General features: G+C 38.4%; 1 protein-coding gene across 4 annotated transcripts in view; it reads left to right on the forward strand.

Moving 5' to 3' along the window:
• GRK3 (G protein-coupled receptor kinase 3) overlaps positions 1 to 26,189 on the forward strand; it is a 141,551-nt gene that overhangs the window by 54,255 nt on the left and 61,107 nt on the right. For 2 of the 4 annotated variants that reach the window (XM_084994637.1, XM_001924379.8), the window contains exons 4-6: positions 5,819 to 5,892; positions 14,771 to 14,872; positions 16,525 to 16,599. In XM_084994637.1, the coding sequence (XP_084850763.1) occupies positions 5,819 to 5,892; positions 14,771 to 14,872; positions 16,525 to 16,599 (251 nt within the window). The remainder of the gene's footprint in view (positions 1 to 5,818; positions 5,893 to 14,770; positions 14,873 to 16,524; positions 16,600 to 26,189) is intronic. The other 2 variants (XM_084994639.1, XM_021073437.2) reach the window with 1 other exon arrangement.

Below are 26,189 nucleotides of genomic sequence, written 5' to 3' on the forward strand. Positions count from 1 at the left end.
TTGAGAGTTAAGTTTTATTTGGGGGCAAAATGAGGACTTAAGCCTGGGAGGCAGCATCTCAGGTAGCCCCAGGAAAACTGCTCCAAGGAGGCAAGGGGGGCAGCTGGGATATATAGGAGTTTTGCAACAAAGGACAAGCAGTAGAAACAAAAGATTACTGTTAATAAAAGAAAACCAGATATCTCCAGTTAGGGAATTTAGTGCTTTTCTGTGTATGGGAAGGTACAAAGGTCTGAGCTCACTGAAATCATTCCTTTGATAGGCACCTCAGCTGTCTGAGCTGGTGTCCTGTATTTTCAGATCCTGAGTTTCCCGAGGGCTTATCTTCAGGAGGGCTGCAGTCTGATGGCTGCTGGATGGCAGGTGTTCTTTGTTTCCTTCCTGAATTCCCTCAGGACTCACCGGCTAACCCTTGGAGGTGGCTGCCCTCATTGATGACTGTGACATCCTTTGTTTACTGATATGGCAGGCAATTCGTCCTCAATTCTAAGAAGTACGTAGTGATACCTCATTGTGGTTTTAATTGACATTTTCCTTATGACTGATAATGTTGGACATCTTTTCATGTGCATATTTTACATTAATGTATTTTTTTGGTGAAAGTGTTCAAATCTGAAATCCTACTCAATTTTTTAAAATATTGTTTAAAATATTGTTTATGTTCTCATTATTGAGTTTGCAAGTTATTTGTGTACTTTGGAGACAAGTTCTCTCTCAGGTATGTATTTTGCAAATATCTTCTCCCAATCTGTGGCCTATCTGCTTTCCCTTTTATGGGACATTACTTTTGAGACTGTGTAAATATTCTCTTCTTTATCAAACCCCTAATGTTGGCACCTGTGGATTTTCTAACTCTGTCATCCCTTTTGTAGTGTTTGGCTGGCATATGATGCTAAGGAAGAACGTCCTCTTCTTTCCTTTCTTCTTCCCTTCTCTCCTTCCCTCCATTGTGGAGTTGCAGCCAGATTTTCCCTTGGTAATCAGGATCACTCCTCCCAGCTAGCGCAGTAATTCTTTTATGTGCCTGTTGGTTCAGAGGCATGGGGAGTCCAGAACATTGTATATGCTTTTCAGCAACTCAGACTTCTGGTTACCAGAATTTGATATTGTCAGTCTTCCTAACTCTGCCATTCCATTGGTTGTGAGGTGGTAGCTCAAAGTGATTTAATGTATATTTGCAGGATGATCAGTGACCCCGGTGTTGAGCCCTTTTCATGTGCATATTGACTATTCAGATCTCTTCCTTTGTGAAGTGTTCAAAAAATTTTTTTTGCCCATTCTTTTATTATGTCTTTAAAAAATTGATTTGTAGGTTTTTTCTAATGTATCCATAAACCGGATATACATGTTTTTCAGATTTTATTTAGTCTGTGTCTTTTCTTATGTGTCTTTTAATGGGCATAAATTCTCAATCTTGATCATTTCTGTCTGTAACCTAAGAAAACTTCTGCACAAATATTTTCTATGAAGATATTCTATATATTTTCTAGAAGCTTTGCTTTTTTTTTTTTTTTTTGTCTTTTTGCCTTTTCTAGGGCTGCTCCCATGGCATATGGAGGTTCCCAGGCTAGGGGTCTAATCGGAGCTGTAGCCACTGGCCTGCACCAGAGCCACAGCAACAACAGATCCGAGCCACATCTGCAACCTACACCACAGCTCATGGCAATGCTTAACCCACTGAGCAAGGGCAGGGATCGAACCCGCAACCTCATGGTTCCTAGTCGGATTCATTAACCACTGAGCCACAACGGGAACTCCAAGAAGCTTTGCAGTTTTAGCTTTTACATTTATTTCTATGATTGATCTTCACTTTTTGAAAGGTGTGAGGTAAGGGTTGTCTTCCCCCACCACCCCAATTTGGATATGTTTTTCTAGCACTGTTTGTTGAAAAGACTTCCTTTTCCCAATAGATTGCTTTGGTATCTTAGCTAAAAATAATTTGACCACATGTAAGTGTGAATGTATTTCTGGATCTTCTCTTCTGTTCCATTGATTTAGTCTTGTACCAATACCACACTATGTTTCTTACCATGGCTATATAGTGGATCTTAAAATTAAGCAGTGTAAGTCCTTGAACTTTGGGCTTTTTTTTCAAGATGCTTAGGGTTTTCTAGGTTTTTTTCCATTTTCATATACATTTTAGAATCAGCTTGTCAGTTTTTTTTTTTTTTTTTTAAAAAAAAAACCTTAATGGGGATTATGATTGAGATTGCACTGACTCTATAGATCAATGTGGGGAGAATTAACATCTAAGCAATACTGAATCTTCCAATCCATGAACTGACTGTATCTTTCCATTTGTTTAGATCTCTCAGTAATATTTTGTAGTTCCCAACATAGTGGCCTTGCATATCTTTTATTTGATTATTCCTAAGTTATCGATTATGTTTGAATGTTATTGCAAATGGGCTTTTTCAAAATTCAGTTTAAAAATTGTGTGATGTGAGTATATCTAATGCCGTTGATTCTTAACTAGTGACCTTGTATTATATGGCCTTCTAATAAATTCACTTATATATTCTAGTAGTTACTTTGTAGATAGGATTTGTTATATAGTTAACCAGGTTGTCTTTGAATAAAATTAGTTTTAATCCTTCCTTTCTAATTTGAATAACTTTATTTTTTTTTCTTTTCTTATTGTACTGGCTAAGTAAGACCTCTAACACAGTATTGAGCAGAAGGTGTGAGATTAGGCATTCTAGCCTTTTCTAATCTTAAATGCTTTGTACTTTATTCATCCTGCAGCTAAGAGAGGTCATCAACATTGTGTGTTATCGTTGATCTTGGCATAATATTTAATTCTTTTATATCATTTATGATAAATTATAACTATTTCATTTGTTTACTGCCTTGTTGCCTGCCCCTTAAACCAACCTATAATCCTCTTGTAGGAAAAAGTCTGTCTTTACCAATGCATAGCACAGTGGCTCTTAGTATACACTTAGTAAATGCTTTTTCAAATGAGTAAATAACAGTAGGAACTTTTAGCAGTTATGCAATCCATCCTCCTTCCATGTGTTTGAATCTCCTTAGTAAAACCTAGGACAAGTATTATTTCTTGCAAGATTTTTTTTCCCATATTTCCCTTTCACCTTTTTAAACTTTTTAAGAGGTTAAAATTTAATTTCTCATAGAAACCGCTTATATTTAATACTTTCAAAAGTTCTTGATATTTTCTAAAAGCAATTTAAAATATATATTTATATATTATGAAATCATCATTAATATTTTATAAAAGGCAATACAATTCTTAGTCCTAAGTTTTGCAAAATATTATGGTGGCAAGTGGGATAGTTTGCCTTTCCTGGATGTTATATGCACTCAAACGTTAATCAGTATTCAGGCAGTTTGCAGTGGTTCAAATATAGAAAGAAGGGTAAACACATTCCACAGTTATCTAGGAAGCAGGTATTGGGTCACTATTTTTTATTGTTTGAAATCTGGAGAAATTGCACTGATGAAGTGAACCTGTTAGGCAAATTATTTCCTCATTTTTGCCCTTTAGCTTCTGTTCTAATCTAAGTAATGCTTCATTTGTTTTTTTATATAATTTAAGCCTAATGAAGGTAAATTGCTTTCAGCCTGGAACGCAATGATCTGGGATTTATCCAAAAGACAAAATATCTTTCTTCTGGCCGCTCCATTTTCATGGCTGCTGTGATATAGAAAGTAATTCTTCAGTTTATGTACAGACACGAAGAAAATACTGTTTTTTTCTCTTTATATGATGTTAAAATAATTCTTTGCCTCATCTTACAGATTGGCTATGGAAATTTCATTAAAGTCTGTAAAGACATGTTAAGTTGCATATTCATTCAGCTCCCCCCATCCTCCTCCTTCTTTTTCCCCCCTCCCCCAATTTACAAATGGAGATTTCAACAGTCCTCTGAAGGTAATGGGTAGAAGAAGTATAGGCAGGGATTCAGTAAGGATTGAGAGGACCTGGTCAACCCTATAGAGCAACTTGGCTCAATTGCCTTTTTACTTTATCAGTGAAACACTCTACCCCATATACTATTTGCTTTGTTTGTTTGTTTGAGTACTCATGAAACATTCCCTTAGATAGTCAAACTTTGGGGCCAAGTGTCAATAAATTTAAAAAGCATTGAAATCCTACTGAATATGTTCTTTGACCACAACAGAGTTAAACAAAAATCAATAACAACAACAACAAAAAAACCTGAAAAAAAAAAACAACCCCCCAATATCAGGAAATGAAACTACACATTTCTGAATGATTCATGAGTCGAAGAAGAAATGACAAGGGAGATTCAAAATGACTTTGAAATGAATGAAAACAAAAAGACAACCTTACTCTAATTTAAAATAAAAATATTAATATGCAAACAGATAGAGAGTCACATCTTCAATTTGTCCTGCTTGTCTGCTTCTTATTTTAGTTTTTCTTCAGTGGCCTGCAGAAGTTCCTGGGCCAGGGATCAAACCTGCGCCACAACAGGGACCTAAGCCACTGCAGTGACAATGCCTGCTCCTTAACTAGCTAAGCCATACGGAGACTCCTTGTCTGCTTCTTGAATTCCCTGTGTCCTTCCTGTGTCTGCCTTGCTGTGGTTCCTTGATAAGATGAGGATGGCCCAGGTCTGCACCCAGCCCTTGTTGGTCTGGCCTTGCCCTTTTAACCAAGTAGTCTAAGTACTTCTCTTCTGGTTCCAATGAACAAACATTTACCATCTTCAAAGGTCACGTTCCTGGAACCATGGAGGGGAATTTACAGGGCAGTAACAGACAAGCTCAAGTTGCCCAATTCTGAGGTTAACTTGAATTAAAATCTCGTCAAAGCTGTTCCCTTCCCTCTCTGTCCTACCTGGGGAATTCAGGTCTACTCTCTCCCAGCAGTTAGATTTTTTTTGAGTCTTTCTTCAATTTTTTTCCCCTGTAACTTCTGTTTATCCTAACAGTCCTTTAATTTTTTGAACCCCTTCGTTGTTTTTGACTTTTTATAACCTTCCTCTCTCTCTACCCCTCATCTGGGATCAGCTTGTCTTGTTCAACTTCACTCATCCACTGAGACTTGACTAGGTGAGAGGCATTGAGCCCTGTACTGGGTTTGGAACTGGGGTGGGAAACTTGTAAATCAGATAATTAAGGAGGGCGTGCTGAGTACTCTGGCAGAGGCATGCTGGAGGGGCCATGGAAACATTCAATAAGTATCTATTGCCCCTCCCCCACTGTGTACCAGGCACTGCAGTGGAGATGGTATCCCAGGTGTAAGGCACTGATTGCTTGGAGATGAGGCATGGAGTTGTGAAGGAGAAAAAAATACTCTGGGGATGGGTGGTCTGCTCTGGCATGGGGTGTTTGGTTGGGATTTTGAGGTAATAAGTGGTGAGCGAAGGGGCTAGAAAGGTTAGGAAAGTTTTTTTGCTTGTATGTTTATTTGTTTTTAAAGGAGTTGAGTTCTCTTTCTGTGGGCACAGTATTTATTAGCTCCATGTGATTCTTACCAACACTTCTGTACTACCTGCATCTCTGGTTTCTTTGGTTAATCTTCTGCTCCTTCTAGTGACCAGTGGCACTCAGTGGTGATGACCCCGTTAATTGCGCATTTTTAAAAAGTGGGAGGGGAGAGAAGGAACCGCAAAGCAAGGAGCCAAGTGTGTGATACCCTTACCTTACCTGGATTGTTTCCTTTTAGGAATTAAGTAGCCTCTTGAAGATTTTTTTTTTTTTTTTTTTTTTTTTTTTTTTTTTTTAAGGTAGGGGAGGAAGAGGTTGAAACAAAGTAGTCTGAAAACACCCTGTGGGATAAAATTTCCATTCATTGCCCACCCTGAAATTTTTTGTTCTTTTTCTTTAGGTTTCTTGCTATTTAAAGATTTTTGTTTGAATGAAATTAATGAAGCTGTACCTCAGGTGAAGTTTTATGAAGAGGTAAGAAGTAACTGTTTTATCAGTGCTTTTATTTCAAAAGCATATTTAAACTGTGCTTTGGGAAATATTAAGATGACTAAATATCTTATACATATTCAGGAATTCATTGAATGTCAGTAGTACAAGATATAATTAGTAGTACAAGATATATGTAGTTTATTAGAGATGCTAACAACAACAAGGTCATATTTTTAAGGCTCTGTAGTGTTCTGGAATCAGTGAGGGATAGTTGGACTAAAACTCCAGAGGAGAGAGAATCATTCTGAGGTACACTGAGCATTACTAGCCATTGTATTTTCTGCGGAAGCTTGCTGATTCTGGAGACAGAAGCTGAGGCAGAGGGCTGCTACTGGGTGCAAGAGAAACTAGCAAAGTTTTGTGGTCACACATTACTGGAATGGCAAATTGGAGACTTGGTGGAAGAGGGAAACCTCAAACCCACAGCTGGTTTCCTCAGCAAGACATTTGGAGGGGATCTTAAGAAACAGGCCAAGAGCTTCTGGAAGACACATTGAAATCTCCCACAGCCTTGTGATATTAAACGGTATTGAAGTGTCTATCTGCTGTGGCAGGAAACTGAAAACACAACAGGCAAGAGATGAAATCCTGGGCCATGGTCTGTGGACACTGAAGATCTATAACTACTTATCACCTGGGGAAGCTGTTGATTCTAGGTGTAGTGGGCAGAAGAGAATCTGGGTTTGGTTCCTGGCAGAAGACTCCTTCATGGAGACAGAAAAACCAGAAGTTTCTGGGTCTAGAATTAAAAAACAGATGAAACTAGAGGAGCCCCCCAAAACATGATGAATCTCTCTTTTGAGACATATGCCAAGTTTTGAAGCTGAATAGGACAAAGGCCAAAGAGCTATCATGAAAATTTCTTTAGGGCAGAACTCCTCCAGTGCTGAGGGGAGAAATATCTGTCATTGAACTCCATGGAGAACCAGGCCTTGGGAACAGGGGTGAACCAGAGGCAGACTGAGTCCTGCAAAAATGGCAACCCAGACTAGCCCAGCACTGTCCCCTATTGGGTGATGAACTCCCTCCCTAACTGTGTGGCAGAGAACAAGGGGAGCCCTCTGTCTCATTTGGAGGTAGAAAGTAATAATATGTAGGGACTCTACAGTGTTCATCATACAGTTAAAAAAAAAAAAAAAAAAAGATTTGATACCTGAGAAGCAAGATCATATGGCTTATAAACAAGGCCATAGAAACAGACCCACAGATGAATCGGATTCTGGAGTTAGCTGACAAGTACTTAAAAATAACTGTAATATTTTCAAGACAGTAGAGGAAAAGATGGACAAAATAATTTTATATTAGAACCTAATGGCAGATTGTCATAATGCAAGACAGGGTTAATAAATAGAGAGACAGGTCATTAGATAATCTGTAACTGAAATACAGAGAAAAAAAGAATATAAAAAAGAAATAAGGGCATTAGAGATATGTGAGACATGCCTAAAAGGTCTAACACAAATAGAGTTGGAGTCCCAGAAAGAGAAGAGAGAGAATGAGACAGAAGCAGTATTTGAGGATATAATACTAAGAATATTACCAAATGATGAAAGATAACAGCTTACAGAATCAAAATACTTAGAACACCCCAAATAGGATGAGTACAAAGGAGTCATATCTTTGCACCTCATTATAGGACTTTGGGAAAGTATGACAAAGAGAAAATTTTAAAAGCAATCAGGGGTTGGGAAAAGACAGTTTATTTTTAAAGGAGCAGTAATATGATCAACATGATTGTGATATCTTAAATGATGAAGGAAGAAAAGAAAAAGCTAGACAGTGAAATGACCATCTTTAATGAAAGAAAAAAAAGCTGTCAACCTAGAAATCTTTTCCTAGCAAAAACTCCCTTCGAAAATGAAAGTGAAATAAAGATATTTTCAGACAAAAGTTGAGGGAATTTTTCAGTAGTAGAACTGCATTACAATAAATGCTAAAGGGAGGTACTTTGGGCAGAAGGGAAGTTATCCCAGATGGAAATGCAGGAAGGAATGAGAGACATCATAAAGGGTAAGTGTGTATGTAAAATACAAGAATGTTGACCATACAAAACAATATTATGTTTTAAGTTTGAAATGTATGTAAAACTAAAATGTATGACAGTAGCACAGAAGGCCTGAGAGGGGTTAATTAAGTTAAAATATTTTAAGATTCTGGGATTATTGGGGATAATAAAAGTAATAATTTGCATTGGTTTGTAAAGGATGCATATTGTAATCTCTAGGAGGATAAAGTATGTATGTCTAACAAGTTAAAAGAGGGGAAGTTTAGAATAAAATATCATTGTATTAACCCCCCAAAAAGGAATAAAAGGTAAACATAAACTACAAGGTCAAATTGAAAACAAACTAAGGTGGTAACTATAAATCCATCTATATAAGTAATTACATTTAATATAAATGTACTAAATACTCCAAGTAAAAGAATAAGTTTGTCAGACTGGGTAAATAATGAAAACCCTGTCATATACTGCTTACAAGTGACATACTTTATTTATTTTAAAAATATTTTGTTTTATTTTTTTATTTAAGTGTAGCTGCTGTCAACATTATAGAAGTTACAGGTATACAAAATAGCGAATCACAATTTTTAAATAATTAACATACTTTAAACAGAAAGAAGAAGATATTTAATATATACACTAACCGAAGGAAAGCTGGTATAGCTATACTAACACCAAAGTACATGGTAATGCTACTTTGAGATAAAGAGAGATTATTTCATAATGATAGAGGAGTCAATATCTCCATCTTAAATCTGTATGCTACACATAACATAACTTCAAAATATGTAAAACAGAAGCTAGCAGGAAGATCCAAAAGAAAAGAATTCTACAATCCTAGTAGGACACACACATACTTCAAGAGCTTATAGAACAAACAGAGCAAAACTTGGTAAGGATAGAAAGTTCTTAATAAAATAATGAGTAAACTTGACCTAATTGACATACAGAATGCTACACCCAGCAGAAATAGGGTTTGCATTCTTTAAAGTACGTATGGAACATTTACCAAAGTAGATCATAGGCTGGACCCTAAAGAAAGCTTCCACAGATTTCAGGATTGAAATTGTTCAGAATATGTTCTCTGACCACAGTCAGCTTAAGCCTAAATTTAGTAACAGCATTACATAAGAAATCCTTTTTTTAAAAAATTAAAAATTTTTTTTTGTCTTTTGTATTTTTAGGGCTGCACTTTCGGCATAGGGAGGTTCCTAGGCTAGGGGTCAAATTGGAGCTACAGCTGCCGACCACAGCCACAGCTACAGCAACTGCGTCTGTGATCTACACCACAGCTCACTGCAATGCCGGATCCTTAACCCACTGAGCGAGGCCATGAATCGAACCTGCATCCTCATGGATGCTAGTCAGATTCATTTCCACTGAGCCACGACAGGAACTCCTAAATAAGAAATCCTTAGCTGTCTGGAGACAAATAATGTCTAACTAATTTATGGGCCAAATAGGAAATTAAAATCTAGAAAATATCTTAATTAAAATGTATTTAAGACATGACAAATGCTAGCATTATTAGCATGATGTAGCTTTACCCTAAAGCCTTTTAAATGGTCCAAAGAAAGCATAGCATAGTTAGGGCTGATAGTAGTAATCTTTGTGCAAAATAAACTGGAGGGATATTCTTTCTTGTCCTGGCTTGTTGGTATATATGAGAACTTGATATTTTTCTACATTTTTTAATTATATCACTGTATTTCAGGAAGAATGATCAAATGATGATGTGCATTTAGCATGTGAAAAAAAGCAAGCTAAATCCAAAAGGATTTTATTCAGTATGAAGTAACTTTATTATTTCAGTCTGAATTAGGCATTTTATTTGAATGAGAATCACAGCTTGATCCATTAAAAGCTTTTTTCTTTCTTGTATTTCTAAAAGCTTTTACATCTCCAATTTCAGCATATACTCAGCTGCTTTGTCAAATACAGACGTCTCCTTCAGATGAAACAGATGGGCAGTTTCTTTGGTTGTTTCTTAAGCACTTCTTCACCAATATGGTGGTGGTAGCAACTGCTAGTATGTTTCCATTTGAACTTCAAGCGTTGGAATTTCTCTCTGTTGGCTTATTCTCTAGCTCTTCTCACCTCTCTCCTGGCCTGATATGATTGATCTGGCCTATCAGTTTATCTCCTTGGAGGAAAATGCTTTAGAGCTCCTTGACAGCTTGCTCTGTATTCCTTAACTGGCAATACCATCCACCCTGGGGCTTCAAATACAGTTCTCTAAGTCAGTAAGCCCTAAGATTGAAGTTATCAGTAATTGTTATGACTCCTTGCTTTCATCTGTCTAGTGGATTCTTAATTTCTGGGTTTTTGTTTTATCTTTTTGTCTCTTTAGGGCCATACCTGTGGCATATGGAGATTCCCAGGCTAGGGGCCTACGCCAGAGCCATAGCAGCACGGGGTCGGAGCCATGTCTGCGACCTACACCACAGCTCACAGCAATGCCGGATCCTTAACCCACTGAGCACGGCCAGGGATCGAACCTGCAACCTCATGGTTCCTAGTCAGGTTCGTTAACCACTGCACCATGACAGGAACTCCAACAATTTCTTTCTTTTTTTTTTTTTTTTTATTTTCCCACTGTACAGCAAGGGGGTCAGGTTATCCTTACATGTATACATTACAATTAACAATTTCTTTTTTATTGTCAAAAAATCTTCCTGTGTTTTGAAGCTCTGTTATTAGGTGCATATACATTTATGTCTTTTTGTGTCAAATGTTCCTCTTTATTGCTGGTAACACTGTCTTGAAATTGATCTCCCTGGATGTTAATATAACCAGGTCAGTCTCCTTGTGCTTGTTTTCACACTATATATTTTCCCATCCACTTTCAACAAGTATTTTTATATTAGAAGTATGTTTCTTTTTGACAAATGTGAAAGTATCTTGCTTCTCCCACCCCAACACAGTCATTTCTGACAATCTGCATTTTAGTGGAGCAATTTCAGATATTGTATTTATTCTTTGTGGGGTTCACTTGGTTTCTTAAATCTGTAAATTTGTGGCTTTCACCAAATCTGGTAAAATTTGGGCCATTATAAAGCTTTGTTTCTACTTCAATCTCTTTTCCTCCCTTTCTAGAACCCCAGTCGTATGTATATTTGAGCTTTGGATATTATCCTCAATGTCACTGATTCCCTGTGTACTTTTTCCCCAAATATTTTTTTTCTTTCAGTTCTTCAGATTAGATAATTTCCATGGAGCTGTCTTCAAATTCACTGACTCTTAGTATCTCTAGTCTGTTATTGTGTGTGTCCATTGAATTTTTTTTTTTTCAGAGAAAATTTCCATCTGGTTCTTTTCACAGTTATTATTTTCTGCTGCTATTTGCTATCTTTTTATTTATTACATGCATATTTTCTGTATGTCTTTGAGTGTACTTACAATGGCTACTTTAAAATCCTTGTCTGATAATTCAAGCATCTGAATCATCTTGGATTGGCCTGTACTCTTGCATATGAGCCACACTCCCTGCTTCTTCGTACATGGAATAATATTAGATTCTATCTTGTATACTGATGTTGTCGATACTGTACACTCTGTGTGCTTCTTCAAAGGGTATTGCTATTTTTGTCCCAGCAGTTAATTAGATTTACTTAGACTAAGCTCTGTCTTCTCATATGGTGAGTAGTAACTGAATCTTCTTCAGTCCTTTTAGCCTTAGCTGGAATACTTTAGGTCTATCATGCTCACATGTCACTTTGGGGTCCACCAGAGTTTATATGTAGAATTTTGGAGCTCTCCTTCTCTGCCTGGCTCTTCACTTTCAGAAATATCCTCTCTTACTTTCCAGCTTCTCTTTGATGCCCATTCTCCATATCTGTGTACTTTTGATCACTCTCCAGTGGTCCAATGCAGTTGGATTTTATGTATGTCCAGAATTGTTCTATTAGAGGTTAGTCCACTGCTACCTGAAGCTGGGCCTGGGTTTGTGGTAAAGTATAAAGCTAACATAATTGGTGGATGAATTGGATGTAGGGGGTGGTGGGGACAGAGGCATTAGCAAAAGAGCAGAATCAATGATGATTATTCCTTTTTTGGCTTAAGCAGCTGGGAGGATGCTTTATTCGTTTTTGTGATAAGGGAAGAGCATGACTGGCTGGGATAAAGATGTGGAAATATTTGCCAGGTATTTTAAGATTCAGAATCTGGGACTCTGGGAGAGAAGTGAGTCCAAGAGATCTGGGCTCAGTGATTGGAATATAGTGGGTATTTGACACTGTGGGACTGAAGAGCTTTACCCAAGGACAGTGTAGTGGGTGATAAAGGGGTGCCCCCAACACTGTGCTCTGAGGTACTCCAGCATTTAGAAGTCTAGCAGAGGAGGAAGAATTACCAAGGGAGACTCAAGAAGAGGAGGCAGTGTGGCAAACCCCTGGAGAGTGTAGATCACAGAAGTCAGACAAGAAAGCTTCAGAGAAGGCAGGGGTGGACCCCTGCACTGAATGCTGCTGAGATGTCAGGGAAGCTAAGGGCAAAAAAGGCACCCTTGCTTGGGCAAGGCAGAGGCCGCTAGTGATTTCCCTGACCACCGAGATGGTAATGGGACAAAAGAGAGGCAAGAAAGTGGGGACCATGACAGCTATGGGCAGAAAGGACCCACTCTTAGGGCTCTGAGTATTTAGGCTCCATGTTTAGCTGTTAGCTCAGAAACCACCAAAGCTGAAAGGGAGCACTTTGTGATCAGTGAATGTTCATCGTTGGTGGTGATGCTTCTGTTCTGCTGTAGGGGAGACTTTTCACAGACTTGAACCCCGGCATCTTCCTGCTCAGGTTCCCAGGACAACCTGATTGCCAGAATTCTCTCCATATGCGACAACCAGGACATCCTGTGTAGAGCTAATTGATATTCGACTGCATGTTCTTTGATTTTTGGTCTGACTGTTAATAAAAAGTGAATTTTGAATTACGGATATTTTAGGCTCTTCCTTTGCCTACTAAGAATTAACCTTTTCTGTTGTTGGAGTTGGAGTTTGAGGCACAAGGCTCTTACTAAAGCCAGCATTGTGATTCAGAGCATCATTTGCCCAAGAAACTGGAGTTTTCTGTATAGTCAGATTATTACAGTTTGTAGAAAACTCCCCATAGAATCAGCTTGTTTAACCAGGTGTCAGTTTGCTTTATAGGCCCCTGGAACATAGACCTAGGTATCATTACACTTGTTTTCAAGGGTAATGATTCCATGAAGTTATATTATTCCTAGAGTAAGTGAGTAGGCAGAAACATTTGCCTCTGGTTCACTAGCAGTCTGGCTGTTGTCTCCTAGCATTCTGGCATTAACTTTGGACCTTATTAAAACAAAACAACAAAAGAAATCAACCGAGCCTGAGTCCTTTGTTTATTTTCCAACTCTACCTCAGATTTCAGCGTCTGGCTTCTGTTTCCTTGCAGCTGCCGTATTTGCATCTGGCACAGCGTTTGAACCCTTTAGACATGTTCTCCTGTATTGATTTAGGATGATTAAGCCCAGGTCCTTTGGTTATGTCAACACTGCTGGGTTGCTTCTTTATTAAAAAAAGTGCTTTCCTCTCGGGTGGGTTATCAGTCTGTCCTAGTCTGCCTGCCTTTATGTTCAGGATTTTAAGTGTCTGTCCCAAGAAGGCTTCATTCTAAGCCCTGACAGTTACAGACTCGTGAATTTCAGCCAGCTCATTGATGATATTTAAGGACAGTTAAGAGGATCCCAGTAAATTTCTCAATGTTTGAACTAGGTAGCCCTTGGTGAGGACCTCGGCATCAAATATACCCCCTCCCTGCCCTTTCATTATCAGAAATGCTGAGAGGATTTACTGGTTTTGGTTTCAAAACTGTCGAACTCAGACTATACAGTAAAAAGGTAACTTTTATTCCTGTTCAGTTTATACTCTCTTCCGTAGGATAGGTGGCCCCACTTTTTATCACACCAGAATAAGAAATACTCAGACATTATGAAAGTCAGTATAATTATTGGCTACTTGGTGGGAACATTTTTTTTCCCAAAAAATAAGTCATATTAGTTATTAGTGATTATATATATTGAAAATCTTTGCTGCCGTCTTCATACTATCTCTGTATTTAGTGTTTTCATTCTCTTCTTGTCTTTTAGATTAAACATATTTCTGTAAATAAATAAAAACACTTCTCTGATCTGAGAACTTGTGTTACAAGGTTAAAGTAATAGGGGCCATGTCCTCATAAAGCAAGTGTTTCCAAAGCTCATTTCATTATTTGGCTTACGTTTACACCAGTCAGGTTACCTCCCCTAAGTTATTAGTAAAACATAACAATTTGAAGGAAGCTTTCTGTTAATACCTCTCGAGTGCAGGTAAAGTTCCGATGCAAAAAAACCAATGCTTTTGTCTGTGGTTAATGCCTTTCCGAAATATTTAGTTGATTAAAAAGAAAAACCTATGTATGAATCCTGGCAATTTATTATTATTTTCCTTCCTGTTAGTTTTGTAATAGGAACACTGTAGTTGAGACCGATCCCCACCATAACTCTCAGAACTGGATTACGCCCAAATTTAAATTTAAATTATTTGTGCTTGGCAAGGATGAATGGCCCATGGCTGGTATATTGTATGATAATTGTAACCATGGCAGGATTTGTTTCCCAATATTGTGTTTCTAAATTTAAGTGACGAGGTTCATCATAGGAAAAAAATCCATTTGTATGTTGCAAGCTGAATTTAAATTATTCCAACTTCATTACAACATTAGAAGTAGTTGTTTCCTGTGGAATAGCCACTTCAGTAATGTGCTTGATCTCATGTGGAAATGGTTTCTGCCAAGACTAGTAATAGCCTTTAATAAGGTAGGTTTCTAGGAAGACATAGTTAACAGTGGTAACTTTTTAATGTCTAGATAAAGGAATATGAGAAGCTTGAAAACGAGGAAGATCGCCTCTGTAGAAGTCGGCAGATTTATGACACCTATATCATGAAGGAGCTGCTGTCCTGTTCCCATGTAAGTATCCCTTTTCATCCTGTTACTCTCGTATGGATAAATTCGAGATAGCCCTCAGATGTTCCCAGAATGAAAATGAAAATGAAAATGTAAAAATCAAACGATGCTCATCCAGGAGGGAACCCACTTCTTCTCTTTTGTCACTTGTTTCCTGATAACACGGCTCCAATGGCTGTTGCCCACATAACACTTAGTAGGTTTCCAAAAGTGGCTGCTTTCACTGCAGACATTGATAACATGGCTAATGCAGGTCAGTGGAAGAGAAGGCTAATCTCAATTCCAGACTTTCTAAAGGAAATTAAGGTTTATTGTTTCTCCCTTAGCTCTCCTTTAACAGTTAGGCTAATCAAACATTGATCAATAAAAATGTTTAATGCTTTCTTTGAATTAATGAGAATTGTAATTATCATGTTAATTCAGTTCATTGATAGTTGAACGATGGTTGAGATAGTTTTCTTCCCTTTTAAATCAGAGAAACAACCTAATGCAGTCATTAGGATGAAGTAGGTTCCTAGAAAATTATTCCACCAGGAGTGAGTGGAATAATGAATAATGAAAGTTTACTGTGTAATCTCTCTGTGTGAAGACTGTTTTCCAAAGGCATGCCCTAAGGACCCTGGGCCACAGTGTCCAATACTGTAGCCACCAGCCACATGCGGGCGTTTAAATGTGTTTAAATTAATTAAAATCAAATGGAATTAAAAACTTAATTCCTGGCATCCTCATGAGCCACATCAAGTGCTCAGTAGTAGCTGCTGTATCAGCAGAGTCATAACTTTTCCATTAGCACAGGAAGTCAGAATGGACTGCCCTGGTCCTGAGAGCGATGTGTTAGTGCTTTGGTATTTATCATGATGCCTGAACATCTTACCGAATTTCTGAGCTGGAGCCAATCATCGATGCTCTCTACCTCGCCACCTTGCTGGGTAATGGTTGTAACTTGGAAAATGCCAGATGCTCACTGGAAAAGGCTCTGTAAACATAGTTTTCACATAGGGCAACAGTGTAGAGGGTTTTTAGCAGGACGGTGTGCTTTTTAAGCTCTTCTTGTGCATTACTGCAGATATAATTTGAAGTTGGGGGGGAGGATAGAGTTTGTAATTTTTGTCAGTATCAGTTTCTTTTAGGACCAGTTTGCCTGTGCTGTGGTTACAGCAAGATTGTCCTTAACCTAGTCTTTTACAACATTGTGATTTAACTTTGCAATCCTGGCATTGAATTCTTACATATATTTCTATGCATTCATTTTCTCTTATATAATAGGAATTTTAGATCTTTAGGCCCTCAGTGTCAGCTAAACGAGGGATGTAGGCATTTTAATAATGTGATAATAAGATTCCTTACACTTTTTTATTGAAGTGATCTTGATCACTTGTGGGGTTAGACACATCAGTTAGATGTTCCCGTGCTCATCGTCCTTCTTGGCGTGGGATCTGAGGACCCTGGGAGCTCAGAGGAATAGTCATCTGTTTGGATTGCCCACAAGCATCCAACAGATTTTTTGAAGAATGCATGTTGATGTAATCACCATAGGTTCCTACTTAGTAATTGTTGTGTTAAATTATATGTTGTGATATTGTAAAACATACAGAGGTTTTGCTCTGTTTTATATTTGTGGGAAAAAATACTGTTTTTTAATTTTTTTTTTAAAGCCATTCTCCAAGCAAGCTGTAGAACACGTACAGAGTCATCTGTCTAAGAAACAAGTGACGTCAACCCTTTTTCAGGTAAGGGAAAATGATTTCCAAGTAAATGTTTCTCATTTGTTTAACAGGTGGATTGGGGGACATTCTTGGCACATGTGGACATGTCGGAGGAGTTGGTACATGAGACTGTATTTCTTACCTGGAGGTTTATCTGGAACAACTGGAGTTTCGTACTGCCTGTCTTCTCCTTGCACTGTGCTCTTATACCAACATCCTCTGTAAAGGCTTTCCCCAAAAGGGCCACGAGAGCTTTCTAGAAATGTGTTTTCTATAAATCAATCAAGACAAGACAGTGGAGGAAAGAGCTTTCTCCTGGTTGACATCCCGGCCCCGGTGATGAGCAGGGACCTTACAAGGTTTACTTTTTTTGTTTTTGCTTTTTAAGGCCTCACCCGCAGCATATGGAGCTTCCCAGGCTAGGGTCTGATCAGAGCTACAGCTGCTGGCCTACACCACAGCAACGCCAGATCTGAGCCACGTCTGCAACCTATACCACAGCTCATGGCATTGCTGGATCCTTAACCCACTGAGTGAGGCCAGGGATGGAACCCACATCCTCATGGATCCTAGTTGGGTTAGTTAACCACTGAGCCATGAAGGGAACGCCATTTTTGTTTTTTTTTAATTTTTTTATTTTTATTTTTCTCAAGGTTTACTTTCTAGTGGTGTGGGTGTCAATCCCTACAGTGATTATGTCCCGGGTGAAACAGATTCATTTTCTTTTCTTTTCTTTTTTCTTTCTTTTTTTTTCCTTTTTGTCTTTTCTAGAGCTGCTCCCACGGTGTATGGAGGTTCCCAGGCCAGGGGTCTAACCAGAGCTGTAGCCACTGGCCTACTCCAGAGCGACAGCAACCCAGGATCCAAGCCGCATCTGCGACCCACACCACAGCTCACGGCAATGCCGGATCCTAAACCCACTGAGCAAGGGCAGGGATCAAACCCGCAACCTCATGGTTCCTAGTCGGATTGGTTAACCACTGCGCCACGACGGGAACTCCCAGATTCATTTTCAAGAATCAAGAGTGAATGTTTGAACGGCCTTGGCATCATGACTGAGGAATTGGATTTTACCCTGACTCCTCATATCTGGAACACAACACAGTCATACAGATTTAAATTATGAGACTTGGGAAACTCAGTCCACAACTAATGGGCCTGTGTATTTGCCCTTCAGATATACTGATTTCTCCTCCCCAAAGCCTTTTCCGTCGTCCTGGGGGTTTAGAGGTGGCAACTTGCAAGGACATGTTCACATTTTCAAATGAATAATGTAACTTTTTATGTCTCTCTGAGTTCTAAGAAATATGAAAAAAATGCCAGTAATTAATGGATTGGTTCTCATACATGAAATTAATTCATTTATCCTTTTCTTTTTTCATTTATCCTTTTCTTTTTTCATTTATCCTTATTCAGTCATTTCCAGAGAAGTAAGTTGATTTTTGCCTTGGTGTCCTATGATAGGATTTATGTATTTATGCAGAATGAATCTGATTATTCTATAGGGAAAATACATATTTGGCTCCGAGACCATTTGGGTACAGTCACAAATTGGGTGCTCTCTTTCTGCTGAAATAATTCGATGGGTGTCTCTTAACATGTAGAATCTTTTCATACAGTCTAGTTGGTCATAAGCTTGGGCTCTGAAATTCAGTGCCCTGGACTTAGAGACCCTAGGCAAGCTATTGTACCTCTCCTCACTTCAGTCCTCCCATGTGGGAGGTGGAAATGACCCCATCCCTCCCTGCAAATGGGGGTCTTGAAGATTCAGTTCAGATTCATGCGAGTTGCTTAGCCCCAGGCCTATTGCAATGCTCCATAAATGTCAGCTCTTATCAGACATTTTACATTCAGAAAGTGCAACGTGAATGTCTGCTTTTTGTTGCCTCCATGATATTTTTAGTGTTCGAATTTCAGTTTTCTAACTCTGACATGGTTCAGAGACAGTCTTGCTGTCAATTATATCGAACCTGGCTAAATTATACTTCTGGGTACATGGACTTTACAGCCCTGATTTTTGCTTTTCCTGGAGCATAAATAACATTTAAAAAGCTAACTCTGGGTGAGATGCAAAGACCACCAAAATTCTCTTTGAGCCTTCAAGGAGTATTGATCTAGAAGCTACTTCAGTATATCTTCTCAAAACACTTCACCGATTTGTTCATAAGAAAATAAATCAATAATGTTCCTGTAAAGTAGACATAGATTGGCTGACATTCTTATTTAAAAGGTGAAGGAGAAACTCTTGTTGTGGCTCAGTGGGTCAAGAACCCAACATAGTATCCATGAGGATGCATGTTCGATCTCAGGCCTTGTTCAGCGGGTTAAGAATCCAGTGTTGCAGTGGCTGTGACTTAGGCTGGCAGCTGCAGCTCGGATTCAACCCCTAGCCTGGGAACTTCCATATGCCACAGGTGCAGCTGTAAAAGAAAAGAAAAGAAAGGTGAAGGAAATAGTCATTATTAAGTTGATTTAAATAAGAAGGTGTATTAGTGCAGTGTACTGTGACATGTACTGATTAAAGTATAAAAAGAAGTTATATGCTTAGATGTCCCGTTTATACAGGGACATTGACCATAAAGTTAGTTGGCATTTTTTGATTTGTAATTTTTTTTTTTTTACCCCTAGCTTTAATGAGTTATAACTGACAAATAAAAATTGTATGTAATTTAAGGTATACAAAGTGAAGTTTTGATACACATATTCATTGTGAAATGATTGTCATAATCAAACTAATTAACCTATTCATCACCTCATATTTCCAGTTACATTTTTTGGTGTATGGTAAAAACACCCTTAAAGACTAAGCACACTTCAAGTATACAGTACAGTATTATTAACTGTAATCCCCATGCTGTGGTTTATATCTCCACGATTTATTTATCCTCCATAACTCACACTTTGTATCCTTGGACCAACATCCCCCATTTCCCCACCTCTCAGCCCCTGACAACTGCCATTGTACTCTGGCTTTATGAGTTTGACCTTTCTTAGATTCTGCATGTAAGTGAGATCATATCATATTTATCTTTCTGTGTCTGGTTTATTTCACTTAGCATAATGTTCTCCAGGTTCACCCATAGTATCACAAATGGCAGGATTTCTGTGTGAATAATATAGCATTATGCCTTAAATCTATGTGTGTGTGTGTGTGTGTGTGTTTCCATCCCGCATTTTCTTGTCCCATTCATTCCATTGTTGGACACCTAGGTTGTTTTCTATATCTTCCCTGTTGTGCATACTGCCGCAGTGAACACAGCAGGGCAGAGAGCTCTTCAGGACTGAATGCGTTTCCTTTGCATATACACCAGAAGGGAGATTGCCGGATAATATGGTAGTTCTCTGTTTAATTTTTTTGAGGAAGCTCCATACTGTTTTCCATAGTTGCTGGACCAGTTTACATTCCTACCAACAATGCAGAGAGGTTCCTTCTTCTCCACACCCTCACCAATGCTTACCTCTTGACTTTAGGGAGATGGCCATCCTGACAGGGGTGTGGTGGTAGCTCATCATGGTTTTGATTTGCATTTCCTTGATGATGAGTGATGCTGAGCACCTTTTTTTTTTTTTTAATTTTTTTTTTTATTTTCCCACTGTACAGCAAGGGGGTCAGGTTATCCTTACATGTATACATTACAATTACATTTTTTCCCCCACCCTTTCTTCTGTTGCAACATGAGTATCTAGACAAAGTTCTCAATGCTATTCAGCAGGATCTCCTTGTAAATCTATTCTAAGTTGTGTCTGATAAGCCCAAGCTCCCGATCCCTCCCACTCCCTCCCCCTCCCATCAGACAGCCGCCACAAGTCTCTTCTCCAAGTCCATGATTTTCTTTTCTGAGGAGATGTTCTTTTGTGCTGAATATTAGATTCCAGTTATAAGTGATATCATATGGTATTTGTCTTTGTCTTTCTGGCTCATTTCACTCAGGATGAGATTCTCTAGTTCCATCCATGTTGCTGCAAATGGCATGATGTCATTCTTTTTTATGGCTGAGTAGTATTCCATTGTGTATATATACCACCTCTTCCGAATCCAATCATCTGTCGATGGACATTTGGGTTGTTTCCATGTCCTGGCTATTGTGAATAGTGCTGCAATGAACATGCGGGTGCACGTGTCTCTTTTAAGGAGAGTTTTGACCGGATAGATGCCCAAGAGTGGGATTGCGGGGTCATATGGAAGTTCTATGTATAGATTTCTAAGGTATCTCCAAACTGTTCTCCATAGTGGCTGTACCAGTTTACATTCCCACCAACAGTGCAGGAGGGTTCCCTTTTCTCCACAGCCCCTCCAGCACTTGTTATTTGTGGACTTATTAATGATGGCCATTCTGACTGGTGTGAGGTGGTATCTCATGGTAGTTTTGATTTGCATTTCTCTTATAATCAGCGATGTTGAGCATTTTTTCATGTGTTTGTTGGCCATCTGTATATCTTCTTTGCAGAAATGTCTATTCAGGTCTTTTGCCCATTTTTCCATTGATTGATTGGTTTTTTTGCTGTTGGGTTGTATAAGTTGTTTATATATTCTAGAGATGAAGCCCTTGTCGGTTGCATCATTTGAAACTGTTTTCTCCCATTCTGTAAGTTGTCTTTTTGTTTTCTTTTGGGTTTCCTTTGCTGTGCAAAAGCTTTTCAGTTTGATGAGGTCCCATGGGTTTATTTTTGCTCTAATTTCTATTGCTTTGGGAGACTGACCTGAGAAAATATTCATGATGTTGATGTCAGAGAGTGTTTTGCCTATGTTTTCTTCTAGGAGTTTGATGGTGTCCTGTTGTATATTTAAGTCTTTCAGCCATTTTGAGTTTATTTTTGTGCATGGTGTGAGGGTGTGTTCTAGTTTCATTGCTTTGCATGCAGCTGTCCAGGTTTCCCAGCAATGCTTGCTGAATAGACTTTCCTTTTCCCATTTGATGTTCTTGCCTCCCTTGTCAAAGATTAATTGACCATAGGTGTCAGGGTTGATTTCCGGATTCTCTATTCTGTTCCATTGATCTGTCTGTCTGTTTTGATACCAGTACCACACTGTTTTGATGACTGTGGCTTTGTAGTATTTCTTGAAGTCTGGGAGAGTTATGCCTCCTGCTTGGTTTTTGTTTCTCAGGATTGCTTTGGCGATTCTGGGTCTTTTGTGGTTCCATATAAATGTTTGGATTGTTTGTTCTAGTTCTGTGAAAAATGTCATGGGTCATTTGATAGGGATTGCATTGAATCTGTAGATTGCTTTGGGTAGTATGGCCATTTTTACAATATTGATTTTCCTAATCCAGGAACATGGAATATCTTTCCATTTCTTTACATCTTCTTTGATTTCTTTGATTAAAGTTTTATAGTTCTCGGCATATAGGTCCTTTACCTCCTTGGTCAGGTGTATTCCAAGGTATTTGATTTTGTGAGGTGCAATTTTAAAAGGTATCGTATTTTTGTATTCCTTTTCTAATATTTCATTGCTGGTATACAGAAATGCAACTGACTTCTGAATATTAATCTTATATCCTGCCACTTTGCTGAATTTATTAATCAGTTCAAGTAGTTTTGGGGTTGAGTCCTTAGAGTTTTCTATGTATAGTATCATGTCATCTGCATACAGTGACAGTTTGATCTCTTCTCTTCCTATATGGATGCCTTTTATTTCTTTTGTTTGTCTAATTGCTGTGGCTAGGACTTCCAAAACTATGTTGAAGAGCAGTGGTGAGAGTGGGCATCCCTGTCTTGTTCCAGATTTGAGTGAGAAGGCTTTCAGTTTTTCCCCATTGAGTATTATATTTGCTGTGGGTTTATCATAAATGGCTTTGATTATATTCAGGAATGTTCCCTCTGTACCCACTTTGGCTAGGGTCTTGATCATGAAGGGATGTTGGACTTTGTCAAATGCTTTTTCTGCATCTATTGAGATGATCATATGATTTTTGACTTTTTTTTTGTTAATGTGTTGTATGATGCTGATTGATTTGCATATGTTGAACCATCCTTGTGCACCTGGGATGAACCCAATCTGGTCATGGTGTATAATTTTTTTGGTATGTTGTTGGATTCGGTTGGCTAAGATTTTGTTGAGAACTTTTGCATCTGTATTCATCAATGATATTGGCCGATCATTTTCTTTTTTGGTGGTATCTCTGTCTGGTTTTGGAATGAGGGTGATGGTGGCCTCATAGAACGTCTTTGGGAGTATTCCTTCTTCTTCAACCTTTTGAAAGAGTTTAAGGAGGATGGGCACCAATTCCTCTTTATATGTTTGATAGAATTCCCCTGTGAAGCCATCTGGTCCTGGACTTTTATTTGTAGGGAGTGATTTTATGACCTCTTCAATTTCATTTCTAGTGATCGGTCTGTTCAGTTGGTCTGTTTCTGCTTGGTTCAGTTTTGGCAGGCTGTAAGATTCTAGAAAATTGTCCATTTCTTCCAGATTGTCAAACTTGTTGCCATATAGTTGTTCATAGTATTCTCTTATGGTTTTTTGTATTTCTGCTGTATCTGTTGTGATTTCTCCTTTTTCATTTATTATTTTGGTTATTTGGGTTCTTTCTCTCCTCTTTTTAGTGAGTCTGGCCAGGGGTTTGTCAATTTTGTTCACCTTTTCAAAGAACCAGCTCTGGTTTTATTAATTTTCTCTATTGTTTTTTGAGGCTCTATTTTATTGATTTCTTCTTTGATCTTTTTATTTTCTTTCCTTCTCCTGACTTTAGGACTTTTTTGTTCTTCTTTTTCCTTTTTTTTTTTTTTTTTTTTTTTTTGTCTTTTTGCTATTTCTTGGGCCGCTCCCGCGGCACATGGAGGTTCCCAGGCTAGGGGTCTAATCGGAGCTGTAGCCACTGGCCTACGCCAGAGCCACAGCAACGTGGGATCCGAGCCACGTCTGCAACCTACACCACAGCTCACAGCAACGCCGGATCGTTAACCCACTGAGCAAGGGCAGGGACCGAACCCGCAACCTCATGGTTCCTAGTCAGATTCGTTAACCACTGCGCCACGACGGGAACTCCTGTTCTTCTTTTTCTAATTCATTTAGGTGGAGGGTTAAGTTGTCAATTTGGGATCTTTCTTCTTTTTTGAGAAAGGCCTGTATTGCTCTAAATTTCCCTCTGAGCACTGCTTTCGCAGCATCCCATGGATTTTGAGAGGTTGTGTCTTCATTATCATTTGTTTCAAGGTAGTTTTTAATTTCCTTCTTGATTTCCTCATTGACCCATTGGTTTTTTAGTAGCATGTTGTTTAGTCTCCATGTAGTAGGTTTTTTCTCTTTCCTTTTCCCATGGTTGGTTTCTAATTTCATGGCATTGTGGTCAGAGAAGATACTTGAGATAATTTCTATACTCCTAAATTTATTGAGATTAGCTTTGTGTCCCAATATGTGGTCGAGTCTTGAGAATGTTCCATGAGCATTTGAGAAGAATGTGTATTCTGCTTTTTTTGGATGTAGTGTCCTGAAGATATCAATTAAGTCTAACTTTTCTATTGTTTCCTGTAGGATCTCTGTTGCTTTATTGGTTTTCTGTCTAGAGGATCTGTCCATTGATGTGAGGGGGGTATTAAGGTCTCCTACTATGATTGTATTCTCATCAATATCTCCCTTTATGTCTGTTAATATTTGTTGTATGTATCTGGGTGCTCCTATATTGGGGCATATATGTTGACGATAGTAACATCCTCTCCTTGGATGGATCCCTTAATCATTAAGTAGTGTCCTTCTTTGTCTTTCTTTATGTCTTTTGTTTTAAAGTCTATTTTGTCTGATATGAGTGTTGCGACTCCTGCTTTTCTGTCTTGTCTATTGGCGTGAAATATTTTTCCCCACCCTTTCACTTTCAATCTATATGTATCTTTTGTCCTAAGGTGAGTTTCTTGTAGGCAGCATATTGAAGGTTTTTGCCTTTTTATCCACCCAGCCACTCTGTGTCTTTTGATTGGGGCATTCAGTCCATTGACATTTAAGGTGATAATTGATAGATGATTATTTATTGCCATTTGAACCTCGTGTTCCAGTTGATTCTATGGTTCTCCATTCTTTCTTTTTTTTTTTTTTTTGGTTGGATGGTCTCCTGTTATTATCTGCTTGAGTGTATTTTTTTTTCATTTTTTGCAAATGCAATATTTGGTTTTTGCTTGTGGTTGCCCTATTTTTTAAGTATGCTAACCCCTTCCCATAATTGTGTGTTTTAGCCTGATGGTCCTGTAAGTTCAAACACTTCATTACTATATTAAAATTAAGAAGAGAAACGTACAAACAAACAAACAAAAAGGGTTATTTACTTCCTAACATCCCTTGCCCACATTTTATGGTTTTGATGACTCTTTTTAATTTTTTTCTTTTTAATTTTATTTTGTTTGAAACATGTTCATGATTAAATCTGTATGCTGGCTTATTTGAGTGACTGCTCTCTGATTGCGGTTTCCTCAGTCCTATTTCTTTCTCTTCTTCTTCTTCTTTTTTTTTTTTTTTTGTTCTTTTCTTTTTTCTTCCCTTTCCTTCCTTTCTTTTTGGTTTAGAGAAGCCCTTTCAATATTTCCTTTAACCTGGGTTTTGTGTTGCTGTATTCTTTAAGTTTTTGTTTGTTGGAAAAAATTTTTATTTCCCCTTCTATTTTAAATGATATTCTTGCTGTATAGAGTTGAACACCTTTTCATATGCATGTTGGCCCCTTGTGTGACTTCTTTTGAAAAATGTCTGTTAGGGTCCTTAGCCCACTTTTGAATTGGGTTATTTAGTTTTTTGGAGTTCCTTATATAGTTTGGATATTAACCCCTTTTTAGATATATGGTTTGCAAATATTTGCTCCCATTCTATAGGTTGCCTTTTCACTCTGTTAATTGTTTTCTTTTGCTGTGCAGAAGCTTCTTAGTTTACTACAGTCCCACTTGTCTATTTTTGTTTTTGTTGCCTGAGCTTTTGATGTCATAGCCAAAGAAGTCATCACTAAGACCAGTGTCAAGAAGCTTTTCCCCTGTGTTTTCTTCTAGTGGTTGTATGGTTTCAGGTCTTGTATTTAAGTCTTTACTTCATCTTAAGTTGATTTTTGTATATGGTGTGAGTTTAGGGTCAGGGTCAGTCTCATTCTCCATATGGGTGTCCAGTTTTACTAATACCATTTATTGTCTTTTTTTTTTCTTTTTTGTCTTTTTGCCTTTTCTAGGGTCACTTCCCGTGACATATGGAGGTTCCCAGGTGAGAGGTCTAATCGGAGCTATAGCCGCCAGCCTACACCAGAGCCACAGCAACTCAGGATCCGAGCCTCCTCTGTGACCTACACCACAGCTCATGGCAATGCCAGATCCTTAACCTGCTGAGCAAGGGCAGGGATCGAACCCGCAACCTCATGGTTCCTGGTCAGGTTCGTTAACCACTGAGCCACGACAGGAACTCCACTAACACCATTTATTGTTTCCCATTGTGTGTATTTGATGCCCTTGTCAAAGGTCAGTTAACCATAGATATGTGGGTTTATTTCTGGACTCTTTTTTGTTCCATTGGTCCATAATGTCTGTCTGTATGTCAGTACCACACTATTGTGATTACTGTAGGTTTAAAATATATTTAGGGAGTTCCCATCATGGAGGTTATGGATTCGATCCCTGGCCTCACTCATTGGGTTAAGGATCCAGTGTTGCCA

Source organism: Sus scrofa, chromosome 14 (genome assembly GCF_054392235.1).
Source record: "Sus scrofa isolate SSC_HxYL_T2T_F1_AM1 chromosome 14, Sscrofa_HxYL_maternal_Yorkshire_Landrace_v2.0, whole genome shotgun sequence".
In the NCBI taxonomy this organism is placed as follows: Eukaryota; Metazoa; Chordata; class Mammalia; order Artiodactyla; family Suidae; genus Sus; species Sus scrofa.